The 18,448-nt window shown below is 52.1% G+C and overlaps 1 protein-coding gene across 1 annotated transcript in view; it reads right to left on the bottom strand.

Moving 5' to 3' along the window:
• The window catches only part of LOC133344558 (collagen alpha-1(I) chain-like), a 43,189-nt gene extending 41,698 nt beyond the window's left edge, over positions 1-1,491 (bottom strand). Inside the window, exons 1-2 of the mRNA XM_061554549.1 lie at positions 1,420-1,491; positions 351-404 (exon numbers count right to left, since the gene is read on the bottom strand). Coding sequence (XP_061410533.1) covers positions 351-404; positions 1,420-1,428 — 63 coding nt within the window. The 5' untranslated portion in view covers positions 1,429-1,491. The remainder of the gene's footprint in view (positions 1-350; positions 405-1,419) is intronic.
• Positions 1,492-18,448: the final 16,957 nt, after the last annotated feature.

Here is an 18,448-nt window from a genome sequence, read left to right as displayed (position 1 = left end):
AGCACGCTAACCACTACGTCACCGCTCCCCATAAATACACGCAAACACACAACAACATTCACATAAGTAATTTCATTCACGATGTTATTGTGCAATTCGCATGAAACAAGGCTTTGGCTTACGTATTATTCGACATGTGTAATGTCACGGGGTATTAAACATGGACTCAGCTCTCTTTATATCGGATAGGTTGAGGTTAACTTGGCAATCTGGCAACCAGGCATTGCCTAGGAAGCATTTCATCCGGGGTAAATATCTATTCCAAGTGACCATTTGTTCACAATGCCACGCGACAGCGCACCGGGTGGTGGTGTCCAACTCGTATGTATCGTGCTGGCGGCATTGCTCACCGGGGCGCCGGGAGGAGACGGTCCTACGGGAGCCTTGTACTGGGCAGCGAACCTCTGTGGAGACAAGCAGCAGCACACGAGTCGCCAGTGCTCGGCAGGGCGACCGGGCGCAGCCTGGGCCGTGCCCCACGCTCGCGACGGTCTCCGTCTGTTGCAGCGACGGGCAAGATGACTGACGCCCTCGTTTGTGAGTCGTTTCCAGGGAATGGGACAAGTTGGTTACATGGGCACTTTGACGTTTTGCGTCTGTTCACGACCCACCGGTCGAGGGCACACTGCCTGGTGGTGAGGAATAGTCGCTGTGGGCAGCATGAGGAGGATCCGCTGCCCCGTGGCGTGGAGATTAGAGGGAGGACGGAAATGGGCCCACTTCGAGATGCAAGGTTACACGCGTGGGGAGTCATGGGAAATGAAGTGAAATGGGAACGAGTAAGGGGGCGATGAAGATGTCACTAAGATTCTAATAATTTAATTTTAGATCGCGCCACCCGTGCAATTACTTTGCATCAGAAACACGTGTGGTGGCTGCACGAGGAGCGTGCTGGGTTGTGAGAAGCCCACAATCACAAGTCGGCGTCATGTCAAGCACGTTGCTAAATGCAAACTACCAGCCAGGCACGCCGAGGGAGCGAGCCGCCCGCGCCCTCTGTGTACACAGTGCGCCGCCTTGTGTACCCTGATTCCCTTCGGTATTATTTGTTTCATGCGATGTGTGCTGCACGTCCTGTACTGTTGCATGCTGTGTGCTGCATTGCCGCATGTTGTCTGTGTACATGTCTATCCTGTAAGAGACGTGCTGCAGCTTGCGTGTCGTTTGTACGTCACGTGTGTGTGTGTATGTGTACGTGTGTGTGTGTATGTGTACGTGTGTGTGTGTATGTGTACGTGTGTGTGTGTAGGTGTGTGTGTGTGTAGTGTGTATGTGTGTGTGTATGTGTACGTGTGTGTGTGTATGTGTACGTGTGTGTGTGTGTAGGTGTGTGTGTGTAGGTGTGTGTGTGTGTAGGTGTGTGTATGTGTGTAGGTGTGTGTATGTGTACGTGTGTGTGTGTAGGTGGTGGACTCTCACCTCGCCCATGGTATGAGTGAGCTGACTGTCATCTGCGCTCTCCTGCCAGACACACGCAGCAGTGCACAGCGCTCACGCGTCGCCTCCACACGACACCGCACACGCGCCGCCTCCACGACGCTCACACGGCGTTGTGGAGTGTGGTGGAGTATGGTGGAGTGTGGTGAAGTGGTGTGGAGTGTGGTGGAGTGTGGTGGAGTGTGGTGGAGTGGTGTGGGGTATGGTGGAGTGTGGTGGAGTGTGGTGGAGTGTGGTAGAGTGGTGCGCTATTCACTTTGCACTGTGCCCTGCGATTACGTCTGAGTGAATTTGTTTTGCACGAGCACTTCTCATTAAGTAGATCGTGATGCTGTATTGACCAATCTTATAATTACAAACCCATTTCCCAAAACGTTTGGCAGTTGTTATTCTGTGGTTTTATATTTTCACGCATTATTTTACGCATTAAAAGGGAGAGGACAATATTTATTTAAAGTGTAATATCGGCAAATAAAGCTGATAAATCATTGCAGACAGCATTTTGTTTAACGTGCACCTACAGACGTTGTATGACGCTATATATTTAAACATCACCTGATGTCATTCTGTTAGAATTACAGTTCACCCTTCATACATTCACATATGCAGTGATTGGAATTTATACTAAAATAATGATTTAAATTAAACAGGACATCAATTGACATGCGCAATGTATAGGCAAGCTGATGCATTGACACATCACTACAACTAGATGGAAATGTTGCGTATTCTCGTTGCTTTTCATCTCAACTTGCAACTCGTCACACCGCATTTGCTCACTGTCGTGGAGAGAGAGCGACTCGGGCGCGAGGAGGAACCACAGACGAGCGAAAAGGCCACCACGCGCTGAGCCGGTGCCAGCAATTGGCCAAGCTCTGCGCTCTTCTATGTATTCAGGTGTTGTCGGCCAATATAATGCGCATTTACGTTTGAGAGGAAACCGAGCACCCTGAGAATCCCACGCGCGTGGCCTGGACTCCAGGCCACGCGCGTGGCCACCACGGCCCGGCGTGGCGCTGCGTCCCACTGTGAGCAGCGGAGTCAATGTGCGTGGAGTGGCTACCGCACGTTCGCAATGCGACTCTACACCGCGTGCACGCTCAGGCTGCAGTGCCAGCAGCCGGAGCGAGCTGCTGGCACCACGGCGAGCCGCGTGTCTCGCTGTGGCCACTCGGCCTGCCCGCAGAGCCCCCCACCCCGCTCCTCGTTCAGCACCGCGGACAGCAACCCTCCCCGGCACAGCAGCGCGCACGCTACTTACGTCTGTGTGGCGGGCAGAGGTAAGAGAAGGAGACACGTGCACAACACAGACAAGACGAGAGTTACATTGTGTTCGACCACGAGCGGCATCACCGCACGTCTGTGATTTTGTCTTGTGTACGAGCTAAAACCATTGTACGAGATAACTCCCAATGTCATCAATGGCAATGCGTGTTAACGAGAATGTTGGGGTATGTTCCCAAGCCTACAGTGAGAAAACGCCACGCGGGGAAGTAAAATCCGACTCGAATAATCGAGTTTTAATTGTGATTAAAATCTGTTCAACGACGTTCCAATAAACTGCAGCCTTTCTTTCAGTCTGCGCAAAATACGTGCGCATGGAGACGATGCTACATCCGTGGAATCGCATCTTCAAAGCAATGGCCCGATATCTCTGAAGAGCTCTCTCCCTCTCTCTCCCGCTAGTAATTGCTGTTGATCGCAGTGCGTGGGGGTGGCGGGAGCAATGTTGGACGGTGTGCAAGGCGGCCACACTCCAGAAGTGAAAATCAGAGCAAGGCCGTCGGACAAGCTGACAAGGGGAATTCCTCCTCACAGAATATGCCTGACTGTGGGATAGCGAGCGAGTCGCGGATGCTCCCACTGCAACATGAGAAGCATCGCTTTCAGGGCCCTGCTATTGTGTGTGTGTGGATGTCTATTTATATATAAATAGGTGAAATCATTGATATGTCTGCCGTCGTGTGTGTCCGATCGTGTGAATGGGTGCACGGGCGCCGCGGCTCCAGCCTCTCCCCCTCCTCTCTCGCCACCCACGCCTCACGCGTGGAAGCGAATGGCAGGCGCTCTCATGCCAGTGCACGTGCACCTTCATTGTTATAATTGTTTACAATTAAGGAAACATTTTCTAAAATTTAATTTAACCCCCGGGTCAAGAATACACTGATTAAAATACGGGTTTTATTGTAATAGTAACGTTTTCGTAGTTCCGTGAAGGATTTGATAGGTTTCACTTGAAATGAATATTGCCATAGTAGACTTAGCTGGAGAGCGATCGAGGTGAACATAGACAAATACATAATAACACTCAAGATGCATCTCTACTCGTAGAGAAAATATAATAACTACTGCAGACCACACTCGCATGAGTTACAGTCCGTCAAATATTAAACATCCCTGATAGATACATAATTGTCCTGCCCTGATATAGCGTTGCACAAGAAATTCAAATGACCGTTGAGGTTGTAATCTCTGTCAATGTGCACATCACAATGTTAATATTCTGGGTAATGCATCTGAAGGCCACCTTCATTGGAGCAATGGCCTATAGAATTAAGTATAAACTGATATCGCGAAGTTATGAGTCGCATATATCATGATAGGGAGAAATCAAGTTTATTTATTTTATATAAATCGTAGCCTATATCTTTCAAAATAAACGAATTATGCTACACAAAAATATATTTTAAAGGATAGACGTGCGGTAAAGACGAGGCATACGAGAGAGAGGCTAAGGGAGTAGGATTCGACATTTCAGGGCAAAACAACACATTGTGTACAACAGGCAAAGTCGGAAGATCACATCATAATAATGTATTCAGACTCAAATTAAAGTGAAAGTTATAAATCCTCACTTTTAAAATGTCGTAAATATACAATGACAATTATAATTGCCTTCCGTATCGGACATGCACAGTACATTTAAGATGGGACAACGAGTGATTGAACATTAAACAAACCCCAATAAAATTCAACTTTTGCCTGCGCGATAAACCATAAACATCGTTTCGTGCTTTAGTTTGACCCAGCAACTCTACGGCGAGGCGATCACTCTGTGGATCTGCCATTGTGACGTTCACATCGAGGCCAGCCTCCCTACAGAGGCCAGACACTGATTGCCCCACAACGCGGAGTGGGCCCACAGTTGAGGCTGCTCACGGCATTGCCCCGAGAAGAGTCTCTGCTGGGCCGCCCGTTCGACGACCATCACTTCCCTTCACACGACTCACAGTGGCGGCCACGTGTGCAGGGAGATCAAACTGGAGTTTAGAAAATCCCACAGAAAGCAATAACAAACGACTAATCATAATCGCCCGAATTAACGATTTCCCATTCACAAGGGTACATGACAACATTGTGTAATTACAATTGTCGATTTAGTGACGATTATGATTACATTAGCTCACTAGCTACGACATTATTTAAGATGCCTGCTTTCAAAATCAAATTATAAATGATATTTAAGAGGCCGCGATGCAACGTGGTTGCTTTACTAAGACGAATGTAGGGTTAGCAAGCTCGCCGCTACCTGCGTGTGCCCTGAGACTAACGCAGTGCGGGTTCACTCCCCTCGTGGGTGAGCGCAGGCTGAGATGTCACAAGTGAGGAGGGCTGCATCGCAAACCTCTCTCGAATTCCACATTAAGAGGCCAAATAGCATCTTGCAAAGTGATTTGTTCGGGTACCAGGTTGTTGTTTTTTAACTGTGTTTAGTTTGAATCGTCATTGCAGGCCGCGCTTATTAGCGCACGTAAAATACATATGATGAACAGTTGAAGCTGTTGGAAAACAGCTCATTGGAGTGAATTAGTTCAATATTCTCTAACAGTTGCTGTACTGTGGTTGTATGTGTGTGTATATATATATATATATACTGTGGCGCTCACGCAAACGCACGGTTGGCTACATACGGTGCGAAATAAGTTCAAGTTCAACATACAAACATGGAGAATACCTTCAGGCGCAATGGTTCCCATTGGCAACTGCGCAACAGACCCGCACACTGAGACCGCAGGCTTGGCGATCGCGGAGCGCAGCGCATCCCACGCCTCACTAATCAGCTCCAGCTAGGACACAGAGCTCAGTAGTGGCCACTGGGTTGAATTACAGCTGAAATAGATTTTCCGGAGTTGGTTCATCTAAACGTATCAACGTATAAGTTGTGAGAATCAACTCTAGCAACTCCCTTGCCGCGGTGTACACGCTGTGTACTCACGCTGTACACACAGCGTGAGTACACAGCGTGAGTGCTCACGCTGTGTACTCACTCAGTGTGCACACTGTGTACACGCTGTGTGCACACGCTGTGTACTCACGCAGTGTGCACACTGTGTACACGCTGTGTGTACACGCTGTGTACTCACGCTGTGTGAGCACACGCTGTGTGTACACGGCGTGTGTACACGGTGTGTACACGCTGTGTACACGCTGTGTGTACACGCTGTGCTCACGCTGTGCCCACGCTGTGTCCAGCTGAGATCCACCTGCTCGGTCTCTACCCCGCTGGCCTCATCGCTGCGGACTCGACTCTCACCGTCCTCCCGCGCCTCGTGTCCTGCTGCTGCTGCTGCTGCTGCAGCTGCAGCAGTCACAGGGTGCTTTGTTGTTCACGATTTTAACTTGAGAGTGCTATAAACGATTGTCTCTGGTGGTTGAGCCACAGATTTGATTGTGTATGATAACGAGCAGGATATAAAGATCTAATACGTTATTTAAACATTTTGCCAATTAAAAGCGGCATTAATTAGTGTCGAATGTCCCAAAGTCACACCGACGCAATGACTTCAAACGTGGGGTAGCGTGCGTGCCACGCCACTGCAGTGCCATGTGGGCACCCGTCCTGCTGCTCAAGTGAGATCCTGGACCTGCGCTCATCGAGACGCTGAGTTCGCGTCCAGAGCGCGGCGAGTTGCCGGCGCCGCTCGCATCGCGCACGAACCTCGCAGGTCGCGCTCTGCTCCCGACACGACGCTTGGCGCACACGAAGGGGACCCCCGTGCACTGCCAGTCGCGATGGAGCACAGGATGCTCCCTCGAGGGTCTTTGATTGTTGTTGATGTGTCTTATGAACTCGGTCGTAGGGGTAAACACCGACAGCATACGCCCTTGCACATCACGCGTCGTAACCGCGAAGAGGAAGAGCATCGTACGCGCCCGTGATATGTTGTCGAATCAATGCATTAGGACGCAATGAATGAACGTGTGAGTTGACATGCGGCACACTTGACCGATTCCATCCAACCACGGTCAATAGCACCGTATACCAAAGAAGATATTGCCGTTTTGGAAAACGGTCAGCTGAGTCAACTGCTTGTGATTGTAAACCCATTGAGAGGCGATTCTAATCGCGAGGAAGCGGAGTCGCATCCAATTGCACCGCGGATGGAGCGCAGAGGGCGGCTCGAGACCACGCGCGGCATCGTTCCGCGCGGTCCCCTAGGGGTGCGACTCCACCCCTACGCCCCCGACTCGACCTGCAGGCCCAGCCTACCTGTAGCGCCCGGCGTCGGGCGCTGTCCGAGGTACCGCGGGCATCGACGGACCCGGGCGCGTGACCGAGCGAGTGACAACATCGGAGCGAGGCGATGACACTTACGGTTCTCCTCCCGTCCGCTGACGAGGTGTATCGCTTGTAACGCCGCTAGCAGCAGCCATATCCGGGTATCCACAAAGCAGAGCATGTCTAAATATTAGACACGCACTTGCGGGGAAGAATTTGTGCGGATTACCGTGCCGGCATAAAAGAGAACACTCGCCCTTAGTCGCAGCACCGGGCCCCTGACGTACTATTTTAACCCCAGGACTCTACTTTGCAATACAATTTATATGTGGAGCCCCGCCTCCCGATCCATGCGACAGGGCAATCCGATTGAGCCGGACGCCTGACCCTGCCCACTCGTGTAACGTGAGCCCGCCGCCCGCCTCGGCGCTCCTATATTGCTTGGAGCGGTGCTTGGCGCAGCGAGCGCGCCGGCTCCGAGGGGCACCGCGGCCACGCGCCTGGCGCGCGCTCCCTGAGCCTGCTGGCAGTGGCCCAGCTTTGCACTTCGCGGTGACAGCCGCGAGTTCACTGTCAATGTGAAGATCAATAGTTGACCAATGACCCGCGAGCTTACAGAGTGAAGCAGACAAACTTACACTGTTGGAAATTCGTGGTGAAATGGGATTACGGCTGAAGCTACGGCCATGGTTCATGTAGCAGTAGATCGAGAATGGCTGTAGTCGCGTGCGTGTATTGTGTGTACGCTGCATCAGATCTAGCCGGGTGCCGCCGTGCTGACTGAGCGCTTGACTCGTAACCGGCAGGGTTACAGGTTCACACCCGACTCCGGGCTCGGCTTCAGGCACCATCCTTCTTGCATAATCGATACAATGAATGAGTCGTGGGAAGCCCAGAGCGGGCCCCGTCATGGGAATGTGGAAAATCTACCGCTGGCTCCGGGTGTTCAATGTTTGAGCGAGGAGACGTTTAAATTGATCTCCCCCACCGCCCGGGGAGATGTGAACGGAGCCCCAAGCAGCGTCCCTCGCTCTTGCCGTTCTCGCCACGCCACTCGGGCCGCCAGCCTCTCTTATCGTGTGGAGTTCTTTATATTTAATACATATAGAGTTGATATATTATACTAATACATCGTTATAGAGAGCGCCTTAGCTCTACAAAGTTTCAACAGCTGTAACCAAAACGGAGCGATTCAGGTGGTGAGGGCACAGTGCAAGGGCCGAGCAGTCGTCAGCGACCGTGACGGAGGGCGCGCGTGGGGGTCACGGGAGGGCAGCAGGAGAGGCACGGCGCGGGCCCACGGGGCGAGGGGAAGGCCGAGGAAGGCCGCGGCGCGAGGTGGTCAGCTGCACTCGCCGTGGCGCCACGCGTCGTGCGAGTTTGGGGGAAGCCGCTCCGAGAGGAAATGAGAAGCTCGCCGCGGTAGCTGCGCCCCAGTAGCAGCAGTGGCGAGCGCTAAGCACGGTGCTTATGCAAAACAGACAAAGATTCCCCGTATAGCCTTTACTGCCTGTTGTGGCAAGTGCTGTTAGCGAGCACCTGTATGAAGGCCAGCACAGTCCACGAGGGCGTGGGTGGCCAGCACCACGCCCAGCCGCCTTTGTCTCCCAAAGGGGCAAATATTTACACACGGCACCAGGTACTCAGTTGAGGCTGAGTCAATCTAGGGGATGCCCAAGACCGGTTCAGATTATCGTCACGGTGTTGACCATGAGCGGGAATCGAACTCGTGTTGCCAGGTTCGCAGTACAACGCGCTAACCGCTGTGCCACCGCTCCCCACTCCAGGTAACACGCCCACTCACACCTGCTGATCAGCCAGCCTCCCTCCCTCCCGCAGCATTACCAGACGCGACTCAGACATCGCTGATATTAGCCATGGTCAGGACTCAATCTGAGGTGTGTGGCTCGTCAAACACGGCGCGAAATCTGTTCCCTTCTCGCGTCCCACACCAAAAATATCGCCTCTCAAAACCAAAGCGTCGAAGTCACGGGAATGGGGCTGCCCGTGTCGCGCGTGGCACGAGAGGGGGTCACGTGGCACGAGAGGGGGTCACGTGGCACTAGAGGGGGTCACGTGGCACTAGAGGGGGTCACGTGGCACGAGAGGGGCGCGTGGACCACGCGGCCCCTCAGCGTGGTTGGGGGGGAGGGGACTGCCCCCCCCCTCCCGTGAAGCAACTCCCTCTATAAATTATTATAGTCAAGTCAAATAGAATGTTGGTACAATAATTTAGACCGGTGGAGATTTATCTTCTAAGTTCAAGGAACGCATCGTAGATGAAGGCAGACGGCATATCTACTCATTCTGTCTCCTCATTCTGTTTAGCGTTTAAAAAAATGTCTCGACTGTCTAACATTCACTGTGGTGCCTCTCTGAGAAGAAGTTCACCCTGCAGGGTTCATGCGTGGACGGAGCACGTGAACAGTGGCTGGCACCGCTGTTAATATTCAAATAAACATCTTCACCGTCAGCTTTACGAACTGTGGTTTACTTTGAGTTACCCAGTCATGTTTACAATTGCAGGTTTATGGCAAGATCGTGATGGCATGGCGAGAATGGGTAGTAGTGTGATCAGTGCGGGGGTGCAGCAATGTCAACTGTGCCAATGTTAGTCGCCCATAGGGTGGAGTTAACAGGCAGGAGTGGTGACTGCCCGTGCAGGTCACAGAGCCGGGTCTAACAAAGCCCTCGAGATAGAAGCGGGTGGCCTTTGAACGCCGGGAACTTGGCCACAGATGCCACTCATGGAAGTATCAGGTCAGCTACTTGGCAGTAGGGAAGAGGAACGTGGCATATGCATGTTCGTGTCATTCGCATCTGTGACGACGGGAAAGCCCATCGCAGCCAAAGGAAGCTCGCGCCATGAAATACCACGGCTATGGTGTTTGGTCATGGTGCTTGGTCATGGTGCTTGGCTATGGTGCTTGGTCATGGTGCTTGGTCATGGTGCTTGGCTATGGTGCTTGGTCATGGTGTTGGCTATGGTGCTTGGTCATGGTGTTGGCTATGGTGCTTGGTCATGGTGTTGGCTATGGTGCTTGGTCATGGCGCTTGGTTATGGTGCTTGGTCATGGTGTTGGCTATGGTGCTTGGTCATGGTGTTGGCTATGGTGCTTGGTCATGGTGCTTGGCTATGGTGCTTGGTCATGGTGTTGGCTATGGTGCTTGGTCATGGTGCTTGGCTATGGTGCTTGGTCATGGTGCTTGGCTATGGTGCTTGGTCATGGTGTTGGCTATGGTGCTTGGTCATGGTGTTGGCTATGGTGCTTGGTCATGGTGTTGGCTATAGTGCTTGGTCATGCTGCTTGGTTATGGTGCTTGGTCATGGTGCTTGGTTATGGTGTTGGCTATGGTGCTTGGTCATGGTGCTTGGTCATGGTGCTTGGTCATGGTGTTGGCTATGGTGTTGGCTATGGTGCTTGGTCATGGTGCTTGGTCATGGTGCTTGGTCATGGTGCTTGGCTATGGTGCTTGGCTATGGTGCTTGGTCATGGTGAACCTCCTGTCGTATTATTCCAGCGCCTTTAGTATATATCGGGAACATTACATACGAACAGCAACATACAGACCTGGATTAGAGAAAAACTTTTTATTTTCAAAAATTGAATATGATCAATACTTCAACATAGACGACCATGTTTCTGAAATTCCAGCGTTTTGTGCCCTACTGAGAGTGCCTGCTAGAAGGATCGATATTCTTGTTGCTAGAAGGATCGATATTCTCGTTGTTATAAGGATCGATATTGTCGTTGCTAGAAGGATGGATATTTCGTTGCGCAGTTCAGGAGCAGTATGGAGTCACACGGCTACGTGAGGAGGGGGGGAGCCGCGCCTCCTTGCCAAACTCCTCTTGTAAAAAGAAACTAAACATTTGTATTTTACCAGGTAAGACCCACTGACCTTCATAGTTTCTTTTCGTAAGCGGCCTGGCCACAAATGATAGCTCAACCAAGTGGCTCATCACGTGGAAATGTTTAGCAGCCAAATACTCTAAACGCACGTTATAAATGTGGAGGGGAAAACCGGAGGACCCGGAGAAAAAAGCCGCGCGACCACGAGAAGAGAGACACGCAAACTCCACATATACAGCAGCAGGCGCCAGGGGAGGGATAGAGCCCACGCCCTCCTGTATACCAGGCGAGGTAGTTAACATCTCCTAGCCACCGTGGCTATACTACGTCATGCACAGTCATCATTCAATGTATCACAGACAAATACTCGAAGCGCTCGTCTCGCGTGCACTTTGTAACGCTTCATCCACGACTCGTTATGGTAGCTCAGGCAGTCACGCCGACATTTGAAGCTGTTTTGCGAAATGTGTTCTGGGAGAGATTCAAATTAACTCACTACGAGTGGAGAGAATATTAAATCATGGCAGCTTTTCTGATGATACGGTCATGAGAACAACCAATGAGCATGAAATGTACAGGGTATTCTTGAAGAACTTCATTATGCTTAAGGTTTAAGATTAACAACAACAATAATAACGAGTATCAATCCACTGCTAGATGAAGGCCTTCCCACTCCGGGCCGGTCATGGAGGCTGTTTGGCTATTTCAGTGACGCCTTCGGAGGCTTTCATCCAGCAGTGGATAGTTCATGGCTGCTGCTGCTGATAATGATGATGCCCGAGGTGCTACAATGAAGCCGTGCACAAACAACTCCATGCCTGATCTATACGTGATCTGCTATCTCGGACCCATAATTCTCAGAGCACACGAAGAGAATGCGCATTATACTTGGCAGCCTTTCTAAATTACAGTACCATTTTCTAAAACCACAGTTTCTAAAGTCCTTGTGGTATTTTTTAAAGCTGCAGCAGTGCAGGCTTCTCTCGGGATGACCCCAACACTGATGGCCGTCCACTCCACACAGACTCCTCCACGCAGACTCCGCTACGCAGACTCCTCTACATAGACTCCTCTATGGAGACAGAGGCGACGTTGTAAAGCGTCACGGATACAAACTGCGGCATAAGAGACAGTGGCTCGCTGAGATATACAGGCATGGATCGCGGAGATGGAGGCGCTTTAAGCTGCTAGGGGGAGCGAGCAGCATTTGGGGAGCAAATGTGGCGAGCGCCATTCCGCGCTGACCGCACGCACACACGTGGCGGGCCCGCGGGCACGCGGCACGCCGCGCCGAGGAGCGCTTTGAACCAAACGGCTCCACCGCGAAAACACACGGGGGGGGGGGGGGATGGGGTGCAGTACAGACAGCACCACACCACCCACTCTCACCAACTCCACGGTTCACGCATTCACTGTTCGAAAATTCAACCGCTCGCAAATTCAACTGGTCGCAGATTACATTTTTCACCAGTGCCACTATTCACTGATTCAACAGTTGTCATGATGGGAAGTGTCATCGTGGGTCAATGTTACTTGCGAGAAGAAGTCAGTGTGCCTGGCGAGAACCACTCACAGGAGGGGTTCACAGAAATACTAATTTGCATAAATTAAGCAGTCAGCAGACCACTGGAGGAACGATCATGTGCAGGTGGCTGGCGAGGTGCTCCACTCACGCGATGATCTCCGCAGGCTCCACCAACTTCACTTGCAAAGTTCTAAAATACGGGGGGGATACCCCCACTAACACCAGTCACCCCCCCACTAACACCAGTCACCCCCCCACTAACACCAGTCACCCCCCCACTAACACCAGTCACCCCCCCACTAACACCAGTCACCCCCCCACTAACACCACCCCCCCACTAACACCACCCCCCCTACTAACACTAGTCACCCCCCCACTAACACCAGTCACCCCCCCCCCACTAACACCACCCCCCCCACTAACACCAGTCACCCCCCCCCCCCACTTACTCGAGTCACCCCCCCCCCACTAATACCAGTCACCCCCCCCCACTAACTCGAGTCACCCCCCCCCCACTAACACTAGTCATCCCCCCCCCCCCACTAACTCGAGCCCCCCCCCCCCCACTAACACTAGTCATCCCCCTCCCCCACTAACTCTAGTCACCCCCCCCCCCCCCACTAACACGAGCCACCTCCCCCCCCCACTAACACCAGTCACCCTCCCCCCCCCCACTAACTCGAGTCACCCCCCCCCCCACTAACTCGAGTCACCCCCCCCACTAACACGAGTCACCCCCCCACTAACACGAGTCACCCCCAGCTTTGCATCAGCTGCTCGGGGCTCCAACCCCCAACTTGAACCCAGCATCGACGTGACCGGCTGACAGAACTACAGAGCAGAAGTACAGAGCAGAACTACAGAGCAGAACTACAGAGCAGAACTACTGAGCAGAACTACAGAGCAGAACTACAGAGCAGAAGTACAGAGCAGAACTACAGAGCAGAACTACAGAGCAGAAGTACAGAGCAGAACTACAGAGCAGAAGTACAGAGCAGAACTACAGAGCAGAACTACAGAGCAGAAGTACAGAGCAGAACTACAGAGCAGCGCATTCAGTGGACGAGTTTAGTCTATTCTTGTTTTATCGGTATATTTTTATCTACTGTTTCGGGGTTTCTTGATGTCCATAGCGGGGTTTTTCATATCCAATACAAATATAAACGGCTTACGTGTGTATATATATATCCGTGTGTTCATTAAATGTTCATCAGCAGAAGCTGAATCAGGGTGTTGTTTGTTACAGTGACGTCGTCTATCCTCCGAGCGTGTTCCAGCTTCACGGTGCGCTCTGCCCTGCGCACCTCTAACACCGTTTAGCTACAAACATTACAGCAATGATTGGAACGCCGTGACGACTGATATTAGATGAGTTAACGTGGAAGAGTAGGATTATACACACCTCAGACATGTTGTTAAGAACGAAAGTTGTAAAAAACGAAGTTGCCTTTATTCCAAACTCAAGATGCGCGATGATCGGAGACACCAGTGACAACGGGTCCACAAACTCTGTGATGTAGCTCCACACTTTAAACCCTGTTGACTAGAAGTGTATACAATGATAAACTGCTGATTTGTACTCTGACTAGACCACCTTGTATCAACTAACAGTCGACTCGAGCAATAAAATGAATGACATCTCCAGACTTAGATCAAACTTCCACACCAGCGCGGTCATATCCACTAGAATTTGTCTGTCCACTCACACCGCCATGTCATCATATCGTCAACTCTCAAGCATCTGGCCTTTAAATGATGACAGGCCTCTCTCCCAGGCTCGTATCACCTCCCTGATGCTAACCGGGACCCGATTTAGTTCTCTCAGTTTTCTTCTCCCTAGTTTGATTTTTGTCAAATTGGGAAATATATTTATACATAATTAAATATGATCAAATATGATGGGCCGATGTACCACGCAGTCAGTGAGACCATTCCACACACGAGACACGTGGGCAAGGTTGGGAGGAACGCGCAAGCGAGTTGACTCCACTCTGTGCGCTCCACTGGGATAGCGACACGGACGTGTCCAGCACTGCCCGCCACGTGCCCCCCCCCCCCCTTCTGCACGAGGCTCATCGCACATGCCGCGAAACGACTCGCAGCCCCAGCCTGGCGCTGCACGGCCCCAGGCTGGCGCTGCACGGCCCCAGCCTGGCGCTGCACGGCCCCAGGCTGGAGCTGCACGGCCCCAGGCTGGGGCTGCGTGGGGGTTGTGCGCTCACTCGGCGCGGCCCCTCCTGGCGCGCGTCTCAACGACTCCGGCCTCGCTCGAGTCCGCCAGGTGCGGCGGCGGTGGCGCTCACGGTGTGCGAGCTGCAAGCTTCTCGAATGATTTGGGATGCATTCGCAGTTGGTTCTCGGGCGCAGATCGCTAAAGGGGGGGGGGGTGGGGGGGCTGCTTGCGACACTTTGTGGTTTGGCCGTGAGCGCAGTTGCCGCTTTTTTTGTAGAATATAAAATTCATCCAATATGCTCCTCCGCATGTGGCGCGGGCAGGAGAAGTCTGGCTTGATTTTACTCAGCGGGCCAGGAAACAGTGGGCTAATGAAGTCAATATTTGCTAATTCCATCTATCGAGTATGGATCAGTTGTATTGATCTTAAACGAGGCAGCCTACCCCATAGCGGCATAGCGTATTTACATTCTTTACTTAAAGCTTTCGTGCCTGCAGGAATTCCTATTTTTTTGAGTCTTTCGGTAAAGTCACGTAGATAGGTTCAAAGAAAAGAACCAAAAATAACAAAAAACTACGACGTTTCGATCGATTGTGTTGCGATCGAAACGTCGTATTTTTTTGTTGTTATTTTGTTATTTTCTTTGAACCTATCTACGTGACTTTACCGACAGACCCAAAGAATATGAATTTACATTGTCGCATTATAAATTAGATTAATTGTAGTATTTTTCCATTTCAAGTTGAATGAAGCCACTTAAGAAACCAAAAATACAAATTCACCCTAGCGATGGCTTAAATACGCCGAGAATAAACACTGTGCGGGTAGTGATAGCGTCCAATCCACAACAAGTCACTGTCACACTAAACACATACTAAGGACAGGGTTTGTGCTAATTCTACGAATAAACATGTAACCACGACAACGCCTTCCTGCAATGGACCTCCTTGGTATCCTGATTCGACTCCAACCCACTGAGCTCAGAGCCGACTCGTGGCGTGTCGCGTGTCTCGTGACTCGTGGCGTGTCGCGTGTCTCGTGACTCGTGGCGTGTCGCGTGTCTCGTGACTCGTGGCGTGTCGCGTGTCTCGTGACTCGTGGCGTGTCGCGTGTCTCGTGACTCGTGACGTGTCGCGTGTCTCGTGACTCGTGGCGTGTCGCGTGTCTCGTGACTCGTGGCGTGTCGCGTGTCTCGTGACTCGTGGCGTGTCGCGTGTCTCGTGACTCGTGGCGTGTCGCGTGTCTCGTGACTCGTGGCGTGTCGCGTGTCTCGTGACTCGTGGCGTGTCGCGTGTCTCGTGACTCGTGGCGTGTCGCGTGTCTCGTGACTCGTGGCGTGTCGCGTGTCTCGCGACTCGTGCCGTGTCGCGTGTCTCGCGACTCGTGCCGTGTCGCGTGTCTCGCGACTCGTGGCGTGTCTCGTGACTCGTGCCGTGTCGCGTGTCTCGTGACTCGTGCCGTGTCGCGTGTCTCGTGACTCGTGCCGTGTCTCGTGTCTCGCGACTCGTGCCGTGTCGCGTGTCTCGCGACTCGTGGCGTGTCTCGTGACTCGTGCCGTGTCGCGTGTCTCGTGTCTCGTGACTCGTGCCGTGTCTCGTGACTCGTGCCGTGTCGCGTGTCTCGTGACTCGTGCCGTGTCTCGTGTCTCGCGACTCGTGCCGTGTCGCGTGTCTCGCGACTCGTGCCGTGTCGCGTGTCTCGTGACTCGTGCCGTGTCTCGTGACTCGTGGCGTGTCGCGTGTCTCGTGACTCGTGCCGTGTGTCGCGTGTCTCGTGTCTCGTGACTCGTGTCGCGTGTCTCGTGACTCGTGCCGTGTCGCGTGTCGCGCCTGCCGGCCAATCTGCAGCGCAACGTGGAGTGCGTGAGCTGGGGGAGCGGTGGGACAGTGGTTCGCCCACGCTGCTCCGAGTCCGACGACGGGAACGTGATTTCCGGTCACACCAACATCAGTGGAGAATGATGTCTGAACCAATCCTAAGTGGCCACGCTTCAGACGCCCACACGCACCAGCTTGGTGAAGGATGGTCACATATACTTCACGACACATGCAGCGTGGAGACACCTTCATCCAGGAGTGGATAGGCAAACATCCGCACACGCGGGTGCCGTTTTCTCCGTGATTGTCAGCCCTGTTGGCTGGATCCCTGCCAAAGTGTTTTTGTTCAGTTCAGGTAGAGGCTGCGCCCTCCCTTGTGACCCTGTCCTGATATGAGAGACGCTGCGTCCTTCCTTGTGACCCCGTCCTGCTATGAGAGAGAAAGAGAGAGAGGAGACTTACCCATTGCCGTCTGTCACTGGCAGAAGCCACTACACTGGGCACCCTTGCAAACGAGATGTCCCAATAATAATATCATTGTCTTTATTCGGTATCAATGCTGGCCTTAATCACTAACTTTAGTCATTGGGTGATGTGCGTATGTTGAACTTCCTTCGCGCCGTACGTAGCCGACCGCGCTAATCGGGTGCACGGGGGTGCTGGCGGTCGCACGACTTGGGCAGTGCTCATCACGCTTGTTGCTCTTGATAAAGTGGGGTCCATTCCACATTCTTATGGCAGGGATTGCCGTAAATGGAACAGGTGGCTTCCCATCCAGCAGGGCAGCTTAAGCAGCTGTTTCTGATTTTACCAATCCGGCAGGGATGCTCATGATGGTGCAGTGATTAAGGAACGAAATCGATCTTGGTTTTTGTACGACCTGTTTTTTTTATATTACTCCACTTTAGTTTCAAATAAAAAATGCTTAATTATGGAATTCATCGTCATCATCTTCTTCCGTTATTTATCAACCGCTGGATGAACGCCTCCCCTCGCCATCACCATCCGTCAAGGCCCAGTGCTGCTTTCATCCACCTGACCCCTGCACATGGATTGATTTCATCGCTCCATCTCCCTCTTAGACGTTGTCTGTCCTTTAGCTGTCATTCCATCACCAGTCTCGTCCATCGGCCATTACCCTGTCTCGTGACGTGACCTGCCCACAATCAAATACCCAGTCTGTGTGCGATGCACTGGGTACGTCTGCGCATTCTAACACACGCGATGTGTGGTGAATCTGCATCCGCGTTGTCGTCACAGGCGGAGGGGTTCGCGTGCAGGCGCCGCCACTCAGGTGGGGACACCGCGTCGTGCTCGCCACGCGCTCGGCGCGCCACGCTCCTCCCTGCCCGCGATCACGGATCGCCGCGCTCACAGAGGGGCCGCCATTCACATGGAGAAGCCCTCGCGATTGGAGGCGGCCACGTGGCTCAGATGGAGGTCAGAGCGTCGAGCCGGCAGCGTTGAGGGCTTGGGCTCGTTTCCAAGGTTCAGCCTCAGCCCGATCACGAATGGCTACACAGAACAAAAAACTGCATTAAATTTGGTTCTGAACTTAATTTGGCTAAATTCCAGCTGTGAGAACTAAAATATTGTCTAATACAGTAAAACACCGAGTAAGTGGGAGACTGCTGCCCTCTACGATGTGGACTCGAGGTCACTTGAAGGCGTCTCAGAGGTAGCCCTGTGAGATCCGCTTCTGTGGGTCATTCCGGTGCATGAAGAGTCGAAGTGCCCTGCGAGACACCCGATTGGGTACTTCGTATTGATACGTGACCCCAAGAGTACACTCGGGATTACATTTGGGTAAAATTACAAAAAAAAATGGATTTTAGTGTATCGATAATGTTTTGTCTTGTTTGGGCTGTCTTATTTTGACCTTAACATCTGTTATGGTTGCCTGGTTTATTTGTCTCCGCTGTTCTGTCTGTCTCATTTCTACTGTCTCATGTGTACTGTCTCACGTGTACTGTCTCACGTGTACTGTCTCATGTGTACTGTCTCATGTGTACTGTCTCATTTCTACTGTCTCATTTCTACTGTCTCACGTGTACTGTCTCATGTGTACTATCTCATGTGTACTGTCTCATGTGTACTGTCTCATTTCTACTGTCTCATTTCTACTGTCTCACGTGTACTGT

The sequence above is a fragment of the Lethenteron reissneri genome, chromosome 20 (assembly GCF_015708825.2).
Source record: "Lethenteron reissneri isolate LAM-NWPU_2019-01 chromosome 20, ASM1570882v1, whole genome shotgun sequence".
NCBI classification, from domain to species: Eukaryota; Metazoa; Chordata; class Hyperoartia; order Petromyzontiformes; family Petromyzontidae; genus Lethenteron; species Lethenteron reissneri.
This window is presented reverse-complemented; position numbering and strand designations above follow the sequence as displayed.